Genomic DNA, 21,932 nt, shown 5'->3' with positions numbered 1-21,932 from the left:
GATCATGGTGTTAAGTGAAATAAAACCGAATCCAGCTTACTTAAACAAAGAAAAGAAATGCTCTATTTTCTAGGTTAGAAATGCTCAGCTGGCTGGAGCAAAAGGAGTCATTTTGTTCTCAGACCCTGCTGACTACTTTGTTCCTGGCGTGAAGCCCTACCCAGATGGCTGGAATCTTCCTGGAGGGGGTGCCCAGCGGGGAAATGTCTTAAATCTTAATGGTGCAGGGGACCCTCTTACACCAGGTTACCCAGCAAATGGTGAGTAATCAGAGCTCAACCATCATAGGATACTTAAACGTTTTAAGCGATTTCATACAGGACAAAATGACAAAATGAATAAGCATATCTTCTTTTTCCTAATTCTCTTTACAACTGGGAAAAAAATGATTCAAATTCTAAAAGTTATTTGTTCATATCTTTTGTCCCTTACTTGGAAGCCTGAGGTTTGATGTGTTTGGAGTTCTGACTTTTTTTAGATATTTAAAAAGTTATATCGTACATGTACCATATAACATAACATGCACCTAGATCTTTGGGACAGAATACAACAAATACATAAGTATTTCAGATTTTACTGCCAAATGAGTCCTGGTCAGGTCAGTGTTTAATGTCAAGGAAATTCACCCCAAGTTATAATATTCAGGATATATATTTGGATTTTTCTAGTGCATAATGGGCAGGAGAATAAATATATATATAAAGTCATTAAAGAGCACATTTATTAGAATACTGAGCCCAGCAAAGGCTTTGTCACTGTAGTAAGATACAGTGGTAACTATTGGGAATGTTTCCTACATGCCAACATCTGTGTGTATTAGCAACATAATTAAATTATCTACAATGTTATTATGTTTATTTGACATGGAAGAAAGAAAGGCTAAAATTAAATTGCCAGAGATCACTACACCACTGAGTGTGGCATTGGGATTCAAATTCCAAGTCTGAGGGAGTCCACATACTTGCCAGGCCAAATTGCTGAGCTGTAAAGCACTAATATAAAAAACTTAATTATTGTGGCTGTACTAAACTATGTGATGATGTTAACAAAAATTTATGCTCATTTAATATTTTAAAACTAAATTTGTATAACGTGGATAAAGGACTTTGCCAAAATTCCTATGAAATTTGCATGTTTATCTTTCATGAGATTTTTTAAAAATCAAATTAGAGATTGCTCTAATGCTTATGTGTTTGGGGGGATATGATGTATATTTTCTTAGAACACAGAACATTGTCGTAAATTGTTTTCTTCATAAAATACTGAACATCACTTTATCATAAGACCACATGAATCTGAATGAACTTTATTTACTTTGTCTTTTGATTCAGACATTTAAAAAAACAGTTGGGCATGATGGCACATTTGGGAGGCAGAAGTAGGAAGATCTCTATGAGTTTGAGGCCAGCCTGAGAATACATGAGCCTGGGATAGAGCAAGACCCTACCTCAAAAAAAAAAAAAAAAAAAAAAGAGGGCTGGAGAGATGGCTTAACATTTAAGATGCTTGCCTGCAAAGCCAAAGGACCAAGGTTCTATTCCCCAATACCCACATAAGCCAGATGCACAGGTGGCACATGCATCTGAAGTTCATTTGCAAGGGCCCAAGGCCCATTCTCTCTATCTGCCTCTTTCTACCTCTTTCTCCCCTTTCTTTCTCAAATAAATAAGTAAATAAATAAAAATAAAATATTTTATGGAAAAATAAAAGAAAAATGAAATATAATTTATGTAGGATATTTAGAGCAAATATGAAAATAAAATGATATTTACTGGAATGTTTCAGTCAATGATCTTTGAATTTCCTTTTGTGCCCTTTATAAATTTCCATTTTAATTTTAGCTTTTAGTATAGAATATATCTACCATAATTGTCTTTATAAATACATGCACAGGTATAGAGATAATTATCAGTATTTTGACAGTCTTTTATCTTCTATTGATCCTTCTTTCTTATTATGCTAGATAACTCAAAATCAAATCAAACATAGAAAATAATCCAACCATTTTATCAATCAAAATGTTTATAATCACTTAAGTTTCTTACTAGATCATTTTAAATGTTGGAGGAAAATGAAAAATTGTTTTTTTTTCTTAAATTTGAAGAAATTTCAGAATATATATTCTTTTAACATAAAGTTTACATGCAAAAAAATGCATGGTTCTTGAGTTATGATCAATAGATTTTGAAAATTGCATGCATTAATGCCACCTGAAATAAAGTATAATGTAATCTGTGTCACTTTTGAAAGTTATTTCTGCTTTTTTCTGGTTGATTTTCATTGTGTTCTATAGAAGCAACTGCTTTTTGGTGCTTGACACCATATATTACTTTGCCTGGCTTTGAACTTCATATAAATGGAATCAGACAGTAGGTATTCTTTTGTGCCTTGCTTATGTCACTTAGTATAATGATTTTATGATTTTCCATGAGATTTGTCTGTGATGTATGTAGTAGGAATTTGTCCCATTTAATTTTTAGCACATTTTGTTGTAGAACTGTGCATGTGTTATGTATTCTACTGCTGTCACAGATGTGGCTGTTTGAAACAATTTTGTATAGATCTTTCTGTGTTTCTGTCTTTCTTGGGTTAATAGCTAAGAGTGGAAACGATGTTCCACAGACCATTATACCTGTTTGATTTCTCTTTCTCTCTCTTTCTGTTGGTAGGGTGGGTGGCTTAAGTGCATGTTGGCAGGTGCAGGTGCATGCGTGTTCATATGAACACGGGGGCCAGAGAACAACCTCGCGTGTCTTTCCTGAGACACCATCCACCTTTCTTATTTTTCTTGCTTTATTTTGTTTTGATTGAGACACGGCCTCTCCCTGGACTGGATTTCAACAAATGGGATATAGAGTGGCTGGCTATTGAACCCCAGAGATCTACCTGTCTCCACTTCCCCACTACTGTGATTACAAACATTTGCTGCTACCATGCCCAGCTTTTTTTGTTTAATGTGGGTTCTGAGAACTGAACTCAGGTCCCCATGTTTGCAAGGAAAGCATTGTGCCCCTTGAAATATCACCCAGCCCTTATTTTTCTTTTTGTAATGGAGCTACCCTAAGCAATTGTCTGATGGTACATTTTCATAAGCAACGCTTGAGAGTTTCAGCTGTTCAACAGTCTTGCAAACTGTTGGGAATAACCATCTTTTTTACTTTACCAATTTTTTTAAAGATAATTCATTTTTATTTATTTGAGTGAGAAAGAGGGAAAGAGACAGAGACAGAGAGTGAGAGAAAGAGAGAGAGAGAGAGAGAATGGAAAATCCAGGGCCTTTAGCCACTGCAAACGAATTCCAGATGCATATACCACCTTGTGCATCTGGCTTACATGGGACCTGGGGAATTGAACTTGGGTACTTTGGCTTCTCAGGCAAGTACCATAACCACTAAGCCAACTCTCCAGCCCTACTTTACCAATTTTGCTGAATGTGAAATGAGAATGTGTTTAATCTTATTCACAGAAATCTATTGGAAAGGGTGATTTAACTGTAAATATGTTCTTTTGTTTTTCCCAGAATATGCATACAGGGGAGGACTTGCAGAGGCTGTTGGTCTCCCCAGCATTCCTGTTCATCCCATTGGCTATGACGATGCCCAGAAACTCCTTGAGTAAGGTGGCAAGAAACAAATGGGTGCCTGTTTGGGTATTTCTCATTTTGGTGGTTTTAAATGTGTTACTTTTATCTTCATTTTTTGTTATTCTATTAATAGAGATGAGTGAACCATACAATTTTTAATTTTTTTATATTTATTTATTTATTTTGGATTTTCAAGGTAGGGCCTCACTCTAGCTCAGGCTGACCTGGAATTCACTATGTAGTCTCAGAGTGGTCTTGAACTCACAGCAATCCTCCTACCTCTGCCTCTCAAGTGCTGGGGTTAAAGGTGTGAGCCACCACGTCTGGCTATTTTTATATTTAAACATTTATTTATTTACTTATTTGCAAGCCAAGTGAGAGACAAACAGAGAGAAAGAAACTTACAATTTAAAACCACAATTTTTAAAAGTAGTAGCTCACTTCTGAAACTTACATTATATTTGGATATCTGATGTGTGACAGCCATGAAAAGTGGTCATGCCAGGTCTCTGACTCAAGGGAGCACATAGATCAATTTCTGTAGCCACAGTGTTTTGAACCCATCACCCTGTTTGTATCACATACACACTTCCCTACATGTTTCAGACAGGCAGTGACTGAATCTCTCAGGGATGCTGAAACAGTTTTGTTCTGGTTGGCATAGTTCTCCTTAGGTATAGGACTTCAAGTTGAAGACTCCTTAACAACCTTGCTCAAATAAGTGCTGCACTCACCCTTGCCTTGTTTTTTTAATTTTTTTGTTTGCTTTTATTTATTTATTTGAGAGCAACAGACAAAGAGAGAAAGACGCACATAGAAAGAATGAATACGCCAGGGCCTCCAGCCACTGTAAACAAACTCCAGACACATGAGCCCCCTTGTGCATCTGGCTAACGTGGGTCCCGGGAAATTGAGCCTCCAACCAGGGTCCTTAGGCTTCACAGGCAAACGCTTAACTACTAAGCCATGTCTCCAGCCCATGCCTTGTTTTTTAAAGTATTTTATTATTTATTTATTTAAAAGAAAGAATGGGAATGGGTGTGCCAGGGCCTCCAGCTGCCACAAACGACCTCCAGCCGCTTGCACTACCCCATGCATCTGGATTTATGTGGGTACTGGGGAATTGAACCTGAGTCCTTTGACTTTGCCAGCAAGCACCTTAACCACTAAGCCATCTCTCCAGCCCACCCCTACATCGTTCTGATCTTCCTTTCCTTTCTACTTGGCCCTGTATCAGACCACATTGCACTCTTGAGGGCTTTCTCAGCCTTCCCTATATCTCTCCTCCTTCTCCAACCTGCTCACACTTTTCCTTAACATAGCCCATATGTCCCAAAAGTCATTTACCTTCTTTTCACCCGCTTTAAGGACCAGAATAACATGATGCAACAGCTGATAATATTTCATTGTTAATCTCTATTCCTGTTTCCTTTTTGTTTTCATTATTGAAACTTTTGTACTTGTTACTTACATTGGAATTCTTCCCTTTGCTACCCTACATCCATCCATTCATCCTCATTCCCCTCTTCTTTCACTACCCTTTTGGAGGAGAAACTGAGTTTTCTGAAAGTGAAGTTGATAGAGCATCTGGTTCATTGATCCTTTTCTTCTTTTAGCTCAAAACATTCTTTTTCTTTGTTTTATTTTGAGATATTGTTTCACTCTGCAGTGCAGGTTATTTCCAAACTTTTTCTTTTTAGTTCATTTTTTTAATTTTTTTTATTTTTATTAGTTTTCTATTCAGCAAATACAGGCAGTTTGGTACCATTATTAGGCTCATCCGTGACCTACCCCCTCCCCAATGGCTCCTCCTTGTTGATGTATATGGGTGGTGCATTGTGGATTTAGCCCACAGTTATTGGTATGATAAATGTCCCTGCAAATCATGACCCAACATGTGGCTCTGACATTCTTTCCACCCCCTCTTCCGCAAAATTTCCCTGAGCCATGTTGGGTTCATTTTTGGTCTGCTTCAGTGATGAGGTGTTGGGGGCCTCTGGGTCTCTGGCTCTCTGATTTGGTAGGAGTTGATTTTTCTCTGTGTTGGTCTCCTTCCCCCTTGTGCTGGTATCCAGTTCATCAGGAAAACAGCACCCTTGCTTGTTTCACCAATTTTCCTTAGTTTCATTTGGGGCCCTTTTGAGGTATGATGGGGTGGCTCTCTTGTTAGGATCTGCATCTATCTGAAAAAGAGAAGCAGATTCTCCAACGGAGAGTAAGTTAGCACCAGGACAAATGAGATATCCCTTACATTTTAATAGAGAGTTTAGTAGGTGTAGGCCCTCTTGTACCCCATGATTGATGGTAACTTGATATTGGAGAGTGGACTTATGTTTGGATATGGTTCTGACTTGTTTCCCAGCTCCAGCTATGGGTCCTGTACCACTGAGGGGATCAGTTAGCCAAATCAAGAGCAGTTGGTTCCCCACCATGGCTGTGTGCCACTATTGCACTTGTGTGGATATTACAACAGGTTATTTGTTGCTAAGTAGGTTAGATCATGAGTTTCTTGGACAGATATTGGTCATTTCCCCCAGTCGCCCATGAAGCACTTTCTGGCAATAGACGCATTGACTGTAAACTTTTTGTTTGTTTATTTTTGGTTTTTCAAGGTAGAGATCACTCTAGCTCAGGCTGACCTGGAATTCACTATGTAGTCTCAGAGTGGCCTCGAACTCTCCGTGATCCTCCTACCTCTGCCTCCTGAGTGCTGGGATTAAAGTTGTGTGCCACCACACCCAGTTATTCCTGAACTTTTTATCCTGCTGCCTCAGCCTCCCAAAGGTTAAGATTACAGATGTGCACCATCATTCCTAGCCTCAACATGAGTACCTGAATTCAGAACCCCAGAGCCCACCTTCAAGCTCAAAGATGCCAGAGGCTTCTGTAATTGAAGCATACCTATAGCAAGATGGAAAATGAAGGCAGAAAAATTTCTTGGAACTCTGAAATTACGTAGCCTACAGCTAGAGAGGTGAGCAAGAGATTTTGCCATAAATGAGGTGACTGATACCCAAAAAGTTATCCTCTGACTGCTTTACATGCACACTGTGGCCAGAATCAAACACAATCACAATAACAGTCACACCATACTTATATCATACATATATACCCACACTAATAAAAGAGAATAAAGTGATTATATGATTGTAAGAGTGGAAACTTTTAAACAATATGAGATACCAATAACTTCAAACATGTTTCTGGTACATGAAGTACATAAAACTATTAATTTAAAATGTGAGTATAATGCAGGAATAATGCTAAGGAACATATTTGTGATATAGTAAGTTTAAGAAGCAGATTTCAAAACAACATATAAATGATTCTTGCTATAAAAGAGGATAAAATGAATCCATATTTTCTTTATAATCACAAAAGGAATTCATGGAATTTTATAGAATTCAATGCAAGATTTATTTAATAATGTCTACTAATTGGCTGGTCCAGGCAAGTAGATCAGTCAGCTCTGTCCTAACTGTGTAGGAGAATTATTTGATTGAAAAATTACAAATGCTATTTACTCCAAGTTAAGCCTAGTTTCTAAGTAAGTTTCCAAGCTTTGGGGGGCATAATTTCTTTGTTTTTATTGCTGAATAATCTTTCATTGTATGATTCTACCGTAGTTTATTTAAACATTAACCAGTTGAAGGACAACAGGTTTTGTTCCCACATTGTTGTTATGAGTAAAGATACTATCAACAATTACATATTATAGTCATCATATATCTTTATGACTATGGAGTTCCACTGATGATAATAACATGTTTTGTTTTGTTATTTATTAAATTATTTATTCTTTATTATTTGCTTACTGTGCTGGGGACATGGCTTAATGGTTAAGGTGCTTGCCTACAAAGCCAAAAGACCCTGCTTTGATTCCTCAGGACCCACATAAGACACAAGCACCAGGTGGCTCATGCATCTGGAGTTCACCTGCAATAGCTGGAAGCCCTGGTGTACACATTCTCAATCTCTCTCTCTCTCAAATAAATAAATAGAAAAAATATATTTATTTACTTACTACCATGTGTGTGTGTGTGTGTGTGTGTGTGTGTGTGTGTGTGTGTCCTGTGTGTGTATTCAGGCATGACAGTGTTTGTTGATGCTTCAAAATAACACCCTTCCAGCTTTATGTGAGTGGCCTCTAAGGAACTAAACTGAAGCCATCAGGCTTTGCAAGCAAGTGCCTTGGACCACTTAGCTTTATCCCCAGCCCCCAATGGCTTGTTTACAATGATAAATTGGCAAACTATTTCCAGATAAGCTGTACCATTTTAAATCCTATAAAGTGTATTAGAATAATATAGTTCCTTTCCATAATTCATTGAAGTACCTCATATGTGCTGACAAAAAGTGCCAAGCTCATTTTTATCTTCTTTTCACATTCCCAGTTTTCTGATATTTTTAAAATCATGACTGCATGTTGAATTTTGCCAGTTGTTGTGTACTGTATTAGTAAATATGATTGTTTCCCTTCTTTCATCTGTTGATATGAAACATCTCAATGGTGTAAGTTGTACCCATCTTGTATCTTTGAAATATCTCCATAGAGCCACAGTTGAATTCAGTTTGTGAACATGCATGCTATTGAGATTGTTTTTTTAATCTATGTTCATAAGGGGACTTTGTTTTCCTTTTCTTGTGATCTGTTTATCTATCTTTTCTTCTTTTTTTTCAAGGTAGGGTCTCACTTTAGCCCAGGTTGACCTGGAATTCTCTATGTAGTCTCAGGGTGGCCTTGAACTCACGGTGATCCTCCTACCTCTGCTTCCTGAGTGCTAGGATTAAAGGCATGCAACATCACGCCCTGCTCATCTTTATCCAATATTTGTGTCAGGGTCATTTAGTATGTTTACCTAATTTTCCTCCATTTTGGGCTCTTTATTTGTCAAGCGAGAGTGTGACTAGACACCATCCTATAAGAATGGCAGAAAGGATTAGGTGGCACATTATATGTAAAGCATTTTAAGCTATATATATTTATATATATTTATTTATATATATTGGAAACTATTATAAGCAAATGCTTAAGAATGCACACTAGCTGACATTTTAACTTGCAATAACAATGTTTTCCTTCAGTTTAAATATTGTTTTATGTCCAACAGACACATGGGCGGATCAGCACCACCAGAGAGCAACTGGAAAGGAGGTCTCCACGTGCCCTACAATGTGGGGCCTGGCTTTGTTGGAAACTTTTCTACACAGTTAAGAGCCTATTTTAATTCTTTTATGTGAAATGCCTTAAAAGCAAACAATTATAAAAAATGTAAAATCTATACTATCAGGAAACAAGACCAGAGGTTGAGCAGGATAATGCTTTTAGATCTTTACTATTGACCTGTGTACAATTAAAGTTCTTCTAATCAATGATGGAAGACTTAAAAATTGTGGACTTTAAATTTGTCATGCAGTATTTTAAATATGGTGTCCTTTATCTTTGAATTAGAAAAGTTAAGATGCACATCCATTCCAACAATAAAGTGACAAGAATTTATAATGTGATTGGCACCCTCAGAGGAGCAGTGGAACCAGGTAAATGAACCATTTGTTCAGCAGGTATGAGTGCAGCAACCTTCATGTGCCATGTCTTGTGCTGCATGCTGGCAGAGCCAAGTGAACAGAGGAAAAATATTTTGTTGTCCCAATGAGCACCTGAATACTTAGTAGAGAAATATGCGGTCATATGATTTGCGATAAAGAGGAAAGTGAATATTTGAAATAGGTTAGTAGTTATAAACTGCGTGTTCTGATTAAAAGATCATGAGAGGAGCAGTGAGCTTTATAATAAAGTGTTTATTCCAGGAGTCTTCAGTATTTATTTACCTTGTGTTTCACATAAAGAAATATCTTTGTGATGACTATAAATAGCTCTATATAAGATAACACTCAGAAAATTAAAGTAGCCTTGTAATTACAAATTCTTCACACAGCTTTATTTTCATATATAAAGTACTTAACAATAGGACATATCATTTCTGTACAACTTCAGTTGGCCTGTTCATTGATATGTTTTGTACATAGCTTATTGTATAATGTTTGGGTTCCTTAGTATCTAGCTGGTTATTTTATCTTTCTTAATCAGAACAGATACAGTTAAATTGCATGTGTTTTTCCATAAGCATATGCTTTATTTGTGTTGCTGTTTTAAGCAGTGTCTTCTTTATCCAGTTGTACAGTTGAGGATGACCTTGAACTCCTGATCCTCCTGCCCCTACTTCCCAAGTGCTCAGATTACAGCCATGCATCACCACATTGTCACAGACACATACTTTCACTTTAAAAAACAAGTATATTAGGATATCAGTGCCTTACTATGAGCACTAAGCTATATATATGTAACCAGTTACCTACTGGTGACAAAATATCTAGTGTGTACAGGCGTTGTGCTGGACATTGGAGATGGAGGGATTTGCATGTTTGCGCACACACACACACTCACACACACACTTAGGGACAAGTAGATCATGGTTTGAAAGAGAACTCAGACATTGAAATGTGAATATGAAAAGATTCACATATGAAAAGACTTCCCAGAAAAAAATAGAGAGACAAAGTAATTTCCTCTCTATAGAAAATATTAAAAGTTTATAGAGGAAGAACATTTTGGGGTAGACTTTGAAAATTGAATAGTATGGGTAAGATAGAGAATTATGAAGAAGTAGATGGATAAAGCTATGTCATACTTTCTTATATTACTTATTGACTTCTAATTTTAACAACACATTGAGTTAATGTTTTATTTATCATTTTTATATTTTAATTATGTAAATTAAACAAATACTAAAATTTGAACAAAATATTTTATGTGCTTAAGCCTTTAGTACCCTTGCTATTTTTCTTTGAATCATTCTCAATTTGCTCAATTGTTGACCCTGAATTATAATCATTTTGTCATCTTGCTTTCTAGACAGATATGTCATTCTTGGAGGTCACCGAGATGCGTGGGTATTTGGTGGCATTGACCCTCAGAGTGGAGCAGCTGTTGTTCATGAAATTGTGAGGAGCTTTGGAACACTGAAAAATGAAGGTAAGAAAAACTGTGAGTGAAAAATTAAGTTCTATGAGCCTTAGTTTAATCTCCTTCAAAGTGAGTGTGAAAATAATCATCTCAGGAGTTGGGAAGCAGCTGTATGCTAGATTGCATGCCTCATGTGCATGAGACCCTCTGTTCCAACCCTAGCACCATAAATAGCTAAATAAACACCTGAACAATGACTGTGAATTTGCAACAATACCAACAGAAATATTAATGTCAATTAATTGGATTCTGTATTAATTGTGTTAGTTTGTAGAGTATTTGTAATTGGCATTTATTCATTAAATGAATGTCTAATACAAAGCAGCCATACTCTCACTGACTGCTATTTACAGATTAAGATGAGAGGGGACACACCACAATCTGTACTGAGCCAGTGGTTCCCAGATAGAGAACTGGAAGCAGATATTTCTAGACTTCTCCATCCTTGCTTGTACCAAAGTAAGTGAGGAGAAAAAAGGACTACTGAGAAAAATGGTGGTCTCGCTGCCGGTGTCAGTTGCTATTTCCTTGCTGGAACAAAAATCTGCTTAAGGGATGAAGGGCTTATTTCAGTTTACAGTTCCTTGTCCATCCTTGAGGAGAAGGTATGGAGAGAAGATTTGAAGCAGGTCCACAGTGAGGAAACAGAGTGATGAATGCTGCTAAGCTCGCTGTTTTTATATAGTCAGGACCCTGATCCATGTAAAAGCATGCTGCCCACAGCTAGGGTATGTCTTTTCACCTTGATTCACCTAATGGAGGTGATACCTCACAGATGACTCCAGGCCCTGTCATGTTGGCATTCAGTAAAATGCACCACACTGTCTATTGGGATCCTGTCCAAACTTTGGTGTCTGTATCTTCATATTCTCAGCTATAGGGTTAGCATCTTTGATTTAGTCACTTGAGAATGTTTATATGAAATATGAAAATTAAAGATAAAAAACTAGTTCCAGTAGCTACTTTTTACAATAGTGGTCACACATTGTGAGTAAGCAACCCATTTCCTTTATTGACCCTATAAACAAGGTACCTGGGAGCTGTCCAAAGTAATTCTCACATTTTGAGCAACAATTAAGACAACGTTGTATACAGTTTCCTTGGAGATTTTCCCATGATGTTTTCCCATAATGGCCTACTTTGAATTCAGAGCAACAAGTGGCAAATTTACCTAGTTACTTCTGCTATCATTTTACAGGTAAATTAACATCCCAGACTTATATAGGTATTGTGTGGCAGAGTGAGAAAAGTCAAAGTTCACTTTCCAGTTTTTGGTCACCAGTGCACAAACCCATGTTTCTTTAAAATAAAGCACAGAAATGCTATATTCCTTTTTCCACCTTGGTGCCTCGTATTTATCAAAACAAAAATAATGGCAGTTTAAATGGAGTTGCTCATGATTCAGGTTGTGTTTAATATTACTTAATAAAAACAATTGGTTTTATAATAAAATCCCTGTGGTAGATGCAAAACAGAATTTTTTCATAGAGTTTGCCAAAAGAGTGAAATTATAATGATAAGTAGGAAATTTGAATAATACTATAACAAATTTTATCAAAATAAAACATTGGATAATAGCTGCTTGAATAAACATTTCTGAAATACACGTAAATAGATGTAAATATTTACTAACATAATGACAACTTAAAATTTTCACAATACTAAGTGCTTTGTAAATAATATTCCATTTAATCTTCCCAACTCACATTTACTCTGTGATGCCTGGCACATAGATGAAGAAATGAAAGCCTAATCAATTGTAATCACACCTGGGAAGAAAGAAAATCAGAGTTTGAAACAAGATCATTTATAACTCTGAAACCACTATTTATCATGTATAAGCCATAAAACTTCCCTCTTGAAATATATTGTTTTCCACAGTAACAGACATTGCTGACCTTACTGAACCGCTGATAATTAATTTTTTCAGAAAATGGTGAATATCATACAACCAGATGACAATGTGTGACTGGTCATGTGATGTCAGAGCACCAGGGAAGAGTTGCAAAGTAATTTCTTCCTCCATGTTAGACATCTGCAGATGACAGATGTGCATGGCCAATCATTATAAACCCTTCAGAATACTGACCTTGTGAGATGTTTACTGTCTAAATCCGCCCCCCCTGTTTATTCAAGATAGAGTCTTGCTATAGCCCAGACTGACCTGGAACTCACTGTGAAGTCCTTGGCTAGCCTTGAACTCACAGCTATTCTACCTACCTCTGCCTCCTGAGTACATGGATTAAAGGCATAAGACGTGACACCTGGCTCCATTTTCCCCTTTTTCATTGCATTGATGTTGTTTTGTTTGAGCAAATCAGCTTGTAGAGCTTACAAAAGGAAATTGTATAAGGGTTCACAAAACATCCTACCAAAAAGTAATATTTTGGGTTTTTCCACCCTGAGTAGTAGGCTTTCTCTGTATTATGCAGCTTGCCAACATTTACACATTATATGCATGTATTTTAGGATGGAGGCCTAGAAGAACAATTTTGTTTGCCAGCTGGGATGCAGAAGAATTTGGTCTCCTTGGTTCTACTGAGTGGGCAGAGGTTAGTTGGCAGTCGGCTTCAGTATAAATTTTCATGTTTACAAAGGACATAATTGTCAAGCATGTGAAAAGAACAAGTGAGCCCAGTGAGAAAATGCTCAAGGTTTTCCCAAATCATCTAATGCTTGATATCCTTGTTCAAAAATTAAACAAGAAAAAACTTTATTTCACTTAAGTAGGCTTTGCATGAAATTTTCAGAAACAGTATTAGTTATTGAAATTAAGTTATCTCCATTTTCTGACATTATGGTAGCAAATAGAGACATTGGAAACCAGCCATTAAAAAACCATGCTTAGCCGGGCGTGGTGACAACACGCCTTTAATCACAGCACTCAGGAGGCAAAGGTAGGAGGATCGCTGGGAGTTCGAGGCCACCCTGAAACTCCATGGTGAATTCCAGGTCAGCCTGGGCTAGAGTGAGACCCTACCTCAAAAAAACCAAAAAAAAAAAAAAAAAAAAACAAAAAAAAAAAAAACCAAAACATGCTTGACTTCTATTGTGACTCTGTTATACATTTTAAAATGGCTCTTAATCCCAGCTACACTTAAATACCCCTCAAGTTCATGCAGTAAGATCTACTTTTGACATTTAATCTTTTCATATCACAGTGACCTACTCTCAATTAAGTCATTCAGGATATAAGACAGAGAGCCTTACCTCAGAATATTTGCCAGGCTCCCTGAATTATTTATTTGAATGTATTATTGGTTTTATGTAACAGAAACATTAATTTTGAAAGATATACAATTACTATGGACCCCAGTGCCTTCCCATCATGTTGTAGACACTTGTTTGACGCCTTTAGTACTGAGTTATGGTGTGAAGCCTTATAAACTTCAATTTTCTTTGAAAGGGTTGTAGCATTTCTGTCGACATGAGTGTAGCTTTCATGACAAAGTTTGATGCTGATGTTGAAGGGTCTATAAACATTTTCATGAAATAATGTGTCCCCCATGATATTCTACAAATTATTATTAATATTGTTGCTGTTGTTCCTGTTATTATTGTCTTTGTTTAAACATGAGGTCTCATTATGTAGTCCAGAGTGGCCTGCAACTCACACAGTCCTCTTGCTTGAGCCTCCTGAGTGCTGGGTTAGGACAGATAAACACGTCCTGAGTGCTGGGTTATGATGGATATGCACCTCCTGAGTGCTGGGTTATGACAGATATGCCCCTCCTGAGTGCTGGGTTATGACAGATATGCCCCTCCTGAGTGCTGGGTTGTAACAAATAAGCACCTCCTAAGTGCTGGGGTTGTGACACCACCATATTGGACTCAAATTACTTTCATCCTGTAGAATTGCACACGTTTACCTTTTTGTTAGTTACAATCACAATGTTTGAGATATCAGACATTTTGGAGACTCATACTCTATGTCAATATCTCAAAATCACTGCTATACCTCTTGTTGTGGTTAAAATTGTGCAGTTCTTAGTCTTCACCAATGGGTGGAGCTGTCCTACAGTAGAACTTGATAATTTGTAGATATTAACTTCATAACTCTCTCAGCTCCTAGCTCATTCCTTGTGAATCCAGCAAGAGTCTCTACTAAAATAATATTATTTGCGGTGGGGAATAATTCTACTCACAGGTTACTTATGTTCACTGAGAAAAGTAATGAAAGGAATATGTAGATAGTTAAAAAACACAACTCCATTTCCTTAAGAATGTTTAAAAATGTTTTGCTTGCTGTTTCTCATTAGTAGCCATTCGTGATTTTTTTCAAACCTACTTTTTTTTGAGACTCTTGTATGCCAAACTTGTGGACTACATGATCCCACTTGCTTCAGAAACCTACATTCAATAAAGGCAGATGCATGCTGAGTGAAAGTTATATCTATAATTAGCTAAGGTTTTCTATGTCTTTCTTATAGGAAAATTCCAGACTACTTCAAGAGCGTGGTGTTGCCTATATTAATGCTGATTCTTCTATAGAAGGTAAATATTGTTATAGTTGGCCTCATTAGGAAAGGCATTATTATTCTGGAGGTAGCAATTTAGTTGACAAATTCTGTCCCCACAAGGAAGGCAGTCCAACACAACCAATTAACACATGCTGTCTTGGGAGAGCATTTTTGGTGAAGCAGGGCAGAGTGCCCAGTCCCAGCTAAGAGACTGCTTTACCTGGTTTACCCTGTTACTGAGTGCTGATTTAAGAAAACAGCATTCTTCCATTTGCATCCACTTGGGGTGGGGGCTCTTTAAATAGGCAGCAGAGATCTGCTAAATGACTAAATGGGGGAACCTAAAGAATCTTTGAATGGAGTTTATGATAGTTCCCTCTTAGCCTCTTCAGTGTTGATTGCTAAGGTTCCATCTTTCACCAGATATTTTTCTTCTGTATTTCTTTATTTGGAATATATTTTTCATTAATGCTTGTCCATGCAATGCACTTTTCCAGGGACTGATAAGTCAGGATTAGCAAGGGATGGCAAACATGAGGGCTTATGTCTCAGGATAAGTAATAAAATGAATCTGTCTTATAGTATATGCAAATATTGTAAGTGGAACTTAATTAACTTCTCGGGAACTTCAGAGGAGAGAATAATAGCAATTTGAGGCTAGGATTAGAAAAGAGCTGTCCAAGTGAGATAGGTCTTGAGGGTGGGATATACTGTTCACAAGTAAAGGTCAAACTAAATGACATCCCAGGCTGATTTCCACAAGAAAAAAAAAAAGCCCATTGTTATTCCTGTCTGCATTGATACTATCTACAGTGCTGTGATTCTTGCTTTTCCTGTGACCCATGCAAGTACATCTCTGTTCTCTGTCCTCAGAAAGCTCTCCAGTACATTCTCAGTCTTCCCTAAAGTGTTGTCTTTTCAGAGAAGCATAGTTTTGTACCCATCTTGCATTGCCATTCTTTTCAAACTTGATTAAACTTTTTAAAATTTTATTTATATATTCATTTATTTATTAACTAGAGAGAAGAAGGAAGAATGGGCACATCAGGGCCTGTAGCCACTGCAGATGAACTCCAGAGGCATGTGCCACCATGTGCATCTGGCTCACATGGGTACTGGGGAAATGAACTTGTTTCCTTTAGAGTTCTCAGGCAGGTACCTTGACCAGGAGGCCATTATCCAGCCCTCCATGCTCATTTTTAATTGTTTTGCAAGCTTACTTATTCTGAGCAGATAGATCAGTGATAGAATGTTTGCCTAGCATGAGTTTGATCCTCAGCACAAAATAAAGGAATGGGAGGAGGAACCAAGGGAGGAAGAAAGGTAGGAGGGAAAGAGGGGAGAAAAGAGAGAAGAAAGGGCATGAAAAGCCAGTTCTCCTCAGTCAACTGCATTCTTCAGCGAAGAACAGGCAGTAAGTAGTATGTTTTCTCCCTCCTGGACTTCCTAATATTTCATTAAATAAATATTGGTGGCATGGATGCAAACAGTGAAAAAGGAAACAGAGAGTAGACATTTACAGTGATTCCTTTCTTGTATTAAAAACGTATTGGTGTAAGCCTAATGTAAATTTGCCATGTCAATAATTGAAGTAAAGCTCTGGGAGGGAGTCCTGTTGACTTTTATATCTTCTTCTTTGCACATCTGGGTTTCGCTCTCTGAATGATTTGCCTCCTCAGCACAGGTTAGCGGCTAGTGGCTTGGTCTTACACATCACAGTGTTGGGATTCCTTCCTTACCCTGCCACCTCTTTTTCTATACAACTTCAAGGTGTTACTGTTGTATCTTTTTGTTGTTGTTTGTTTGTTTGTTTTTAACACCCATGCAGTTTTACTAATGAAACCTATCTCAAGGGTCTTGTTAGGACAAAAGGAGTTAACATTTGACAATTTCCCAGACCATCTGCCTTGCATAGAGGGACTTCAGTGATCTTCATTCCTATTCAAACCATATGATTACAGGCCTGGGGCTGTAGCTCAGTGGCAGAGAACTTGCCTAGCATGCCCCAGGCTCAGTGTTCAATCCCCAGCACAGCAAAATGTACAAATATTACTAGGTGAATCATGTAAGCTTTACAGAATAATTACTCTGAGTGTACAATTTTCAAATAAAAAGAAATAATATTCTTTTTATTACTAGTTTTATAAGATTTCATTCTTTCTATTTTTTTTTTTTTTGGTTCTGTGTGTAATGTGGTGGTGATAATGGCTGCTTGTGTGTGAGTATGCACATGTATGCAAGTGTATGTGTCCTTGTAACATCTCATGGGCTGGCATGGAAAGTCGGGTGTGGTGTCTCTTTTCTTCACTCTTTTACCAGTTCTAGTTTGAGCCAGAGTCTCTTGATGATCTCTGAGGCTTGCTGGCTTCTTATTGTTGTGGTTTGTTTGTTTGTTTTCATGAGCTCTGGGATTCCTGGGTCTCTGTTACCCTACAGGACTGAGGTTTCAGGCTCATGTGGCCATATCCAGCTGCTTAATGTGGGTTCTGGTGCGCAGTATCCAGCCCCCTCAGGCCCTCATGCTTGTGCAGGAAACACACTTAACTGCTGAACCATCTTTCCAGCTTTTTTCATTCATTAAAAAAAATCACTGGGATTAATTTTTTAAAATTTAAAACATTTATGAACTTTCATTTCTCATATAATACAATAAATTACATATTTGTGAATATTTGTTAAAATACAAAATTTACAAATAAGCCAAACTATATCCAAGCCACTCTTACATTTTATCTCCTCCTCAGAGGAGCTATAGCTCACAGTTTGTTGCCATTCAAATAGACTCTTTAGCTGACACACAGAACCAGCAGTGTTGCAGGTGCTGCCTTGATTGTTTTATATATAAATATTTAATTGCTACACCCACTGTGTGATGTATTTTTATTATTGCTACTGTAGAGAAGAGAAGACTGTGTCTCAGAAGTTATGTGCCTTTCCCCCAAGATTATATTGTTAGTAAAAGGACAGAGCTGATACTCAAAACTAGTCTGTTTCAGCTTTATTATTCTAACCATCATGTTTGCTCACATGAGATCATATTTGAGCTAAGTAGTTCTACAACTTGCCTTTTCATTTGGCAAACATTATAGAAAACTTTCTATATAGTGAATACATATTGATATACTTCATTAACAAAGCAAATAAAATTAATAAAAGAACTATATAATGTATTCAGCACACCAATTATAGCAGAAAGAGTCTTTTAGTTTATTTCAGTAAATATCCTCTGTGCATTTTTCTATATAATGTGTGAGGAGGATAGTCACAAGTATAAATCTTTTGTCCTAGGCAATGTGCATTGAACTTGTAATAAATACTAATACTACTAGGCTGTTCCCCTCCAGTTTGTGCTCTTATAACATCATTGATGTTGCATTTTACGCTGGGTATATAGCTCATTTGGTAACACAAAAGGCCCTGGATCCATCCCCCACACACCAAAAAGACCAGATGCAGTGGCACATGCTTGTAATGCCAGCACTCCAGAAAGATCAGAAGTTCAAGATCATCTGCATGTTTGAGGCCAGCTGAGCTACTTACTTGACACGCTGTCTCAAAAAATAAAATAAAAAAAATAAAAAATAAAAATAATAAAAATAATAAATTTTTTTTTGCTATTATTACTTTATTCTTGAATTTTTTTTTTTAATTTGGAAACAAGGGGTCTCACTTATGGAGCCCAGCATGTCATATGACTTGTGATTCTCATGCCTCATGCTCCTGAGTACTGGGATTACTGACCTGCACCCCTATACCTACCTTGAATTTTAGAATTTCAAAATCAACTTTTCAAGTTCCATAAATAATCCTGCTTGGTTTTCACTACTGGGTTTTTAAAGGGTCAGCCTTTGTTATTCATAGATGCAGAACCTGTGCCTTGGGGATAAGAGCCATGTGTCATCTTGGCCTGTAGTCTGTGCACTTACATCTTTGAGCCTGTTTGCAGCTCTGCTCTTAGTGGAAAAAATGCCATTTCTTTTTTGGCCCAGATATTTTCTTCTGTTCTAGAAATCTCTGCTAGGGAGTCACCCTGTGGGCTTGCCTTCCTCTCCCTCAGTTCTCCACAGGCAGTTGCCCCACGCTGTGCCTCCAGGAGTCTTAAGAGCCCCTCTCCTGGCTGCTTTCTTGGACTCTCCATGCCAGCGGCCCCGCATTCTGGAAGTGTGGTGACCACATCCCGGCTCCCTGCCGAAGCAGCGAGAATGTGGCTGCCTTACAAACTCATTTTCATAGCAGATATCTATTGGGAGAATGCTGAATGCTGACCTTTTCAGGACACTAGAAACATGGCAAGCTTGTTCAAGAGAAGCACCACCTGCTCCCATGGAACTCACAGGCTAGTTGATGGGTAGGTAGTAAGAAGACAGATACTCAGTGTATGAGGGAAGTGAGTGATGTGGAAAAACACAGGCCGAGGAGAAAAAAACTAGAGCATGCGGTAGTGTGCAGCGTTAGGTTGAGTGGTCAGGGAAATTGTGCAGAAAGCAAAACATGAATGGAGCGGGTAAGTCATGCAGATGTGATGCAGAACACTGGTCATGCCTAAGGAACATTATGTGTGAAGACTCCAATACCTATACTTATTTTCATTATGTCACTCTGCTAAGGTGATGATGCTGGATTTTATAGTGTGATGGAGAACATTAGAGTTTTAATTAAATGTAGGTTTTCTGTCTAGATCTAGCTATTGTTGTGAATAAAAGAATAACAGAAAGAAATGAAACAAAAAATCCAATCTGTTATTACCTTCTATTTCAGGCAACTACACTCTAAGAGTTGATTGTACACCACTGATGTTCAGCCTGGTATATAATCTAACAAAAGAGGTAAAATAATTGCAGACAATTTAAGAAAATCTGTTCTACAAATGATGGTTCTTTGAGGTACTGTTACTGTGTTACACATTGATATTGTTTCATAACTCACTTTCTTGTCATAGGAAAACATTTCATGAACCTTTACACCTAGCAAATCATAAGTACATCTTCATGTCTCCCACACCACTGTAAAGCACTCTTACGTGTATTATCTCCATTCTGAAAATGAGAACATTGTCCTTAAGAAAAAAAAGTGGAGCCGCCCAAGTCATACAATTATATAGCTGAACCAATGGTTTCATCCTTTATCCTATACCTGGTTCATACTACGTAATTTAGGCTACATAACTCAGAACACTGGAAGGTTCTAAATGATTACATACAGTGTACATGAAAATATCAGCTCAGTTTTGGCAGGGACTAGATGAAACCTTGTAACTCCCTGTCCAACTGTTGTCTGGAACTCCAATCAACAACGCCCTGGCACATGGCTGACATGTTATCTTAATTCTCTAAACGACAGAAGGAACAGAAGCTTATTGAAAGGCAGTGCTTAAAATTCTTTAAGAGAAGCTGATATCTATTTGAGTTCTTCCAATCAGTAACTCGCTGTTTCTAGTGCAAATGAAGGAGATTTGTGAATGACATTATACATATATATATATCAGCTTTTCTTTGAACTCCAGATCCTCCTGCCTCAACTTCCCCAGTGCTGGAATTGTAGGCATCTTTCATCATTCCTTGCCACATGACAGATATTTGAGAACTCTGATTTTTCAGACTGAGTCTGAAACCGACATGAAGTGAACTACAAAACAAAACAACAAAAAAAACAGTAAAACCAATTATTTTGAGTAGATTTGCCAACCCAAATGTAATTTCTAAGAAAAAACACATGTATATTCCTTCACATAGGTATTAAAAATAAAGCCTACATGTCATTGAGCTTTGGTTTCTTAAGTACTCAATTTAGCCATGTAACCTAACTTCTAGTGGAATCGAAAAATATTAGTTAGAAGTTCTTTCTTTATCTAGATAGTAAAGAGCTCTAACATTTGTGTTCAATTGGATCAATTACTGTGTAACATGTAACAGTTTGAATCTCTGAAACCATGTGTTTCAGAGACTTCACTGTCCAAGTTAAGGTCAGTGAAGCTTGGTGGTTGTTTGCTGTTTGCCAGCAGAAATGGCAACATCCTGCTACAGTTTCAGCAGCACTGCCCACCAGATCACATGTGGCATTTGTGAAGCCTGAAAGTTTCTAGTTTCATTTTATTTTGATTTCTTTGTTTTGGGAGATGATTTGTAGGAATTTAAATATAGCTGGTAGACCAATGATTTGATAACACAGTCTTACACTGTTATATTTGTGCTTTAAAATAAATACAGAGTGAATTTATAAACCCTTGTGAAATACTTTTTCTTCCTTGCTTGTTTCATTTTTTTTATAAGTGGAAATGTTGGTTTGACTTCTGGCTGTCTTCCTGCTATGCAAATTTAATTAGTGTCCATATGAACCTTTGTAGATATATGTTTATTACAACACGCACACATAGCACATCGAACTCCACGTTTTTGCTTACAGCTCTCCTATAAAGAATATTCGATGTGCCTTTTGGTCTCTGCATCCCTGGCATGTACAAAAACTCTCAAACAATGTAGGTATTTAATAGCTTTTTTGAATTGAACTTGCTGCAAACTAGTGCTTTTGGCACTTACTAAATATAAAATAAAAAACATTACATGACTATTCAGTTTCCTGTAACAATAACTTGGGATAGTCTTCCATGAATTTCATGTGTATCTTTAACATATATGTACATATATATAGCATAAACATATACATAACATAAACATTTTCCCTTGTTGGAAATACCTTCTTATAATTCCTTACAACTCTCCCCCATGCAGGGAAAGCATTCTACCACTGAGCTACACAGGCAAGCCCATAATAAGAGGTCCTGTAGAGGTTGCATCTTCTGCCTGGCTGAACTGTAGTTAACTCTTCATTCACTCACTTATGTATGTTTAAGTTTACTTCATTAGAC

General features: G+C 37.3%; 1 protein-coding gene across 3 annotated transcripts in view; it reads left to right on the top strand.

Moving 5' to 3' along the window:
* Folh1b (folate hydrolase 1B) overlaps nucleotides 1-21,932 on the top strand; it is a 60,215-nt gene that overhangs the window by 23,148 nt on the left and 15,135 nt on the right. For all 3 annotated transcript variants that reach the window (XM_045145940.1, XM_045145941.1, XM_045145942.1), the window contains 8 exons: nucleotides 74-260; nucleotides 3,521-3,614; nucleotides 8,695-8,793; nucleotides 9,036-9,121; nucleotides 10,497-10,616; nucleotides 13,077-13,159; nucleotides 15,038-15,101; nucleotides 19,826-19,893. In XM_045145940.1, the coding sequence (XP_045001875.1) occupies nucleotides 74-260; nucleotides 3,521-3,614; nucleotides 8,695-8,793; nucleotides 9,036-9,121; nucleotides 10,497-10,616; nucleotides 13,077-13,159; nucleotides 15,038-15,101; nucleotides 19,826-19,893 (801 nt within the window). The remainder of the gene's footprint in view (nucleotides 1-73; nucleotides 261-3,520; nucleotides 3,615-8,694; nucleotides 8,794-9,035; nucleotides 9,122-10,496; nucleotides 10,617-13,076; nucleotides 13,160-15,037; nucleotides 15,102-19,825; nucleotides 19,894-21,932) is intronic.

Source organism: Jaculus jaculus, chromosome 3 (genome assembly GCF_020740685.1).
Source record: "Jaculus jaculus isolate mJacJac1 chromosome 3, mJacJac1.mat.Y.cur, whole genome shotgun sequence".
NCBI classification, from domain to species: Eukaryota; Metazoa; Chordata; class Mammalia; order Rodentia; family Dipodidae; genus Jaculus; species Jaculus jaculus.
This window is presented reverse-complemented; position numbering and strand designations above follow the sequence as displayed.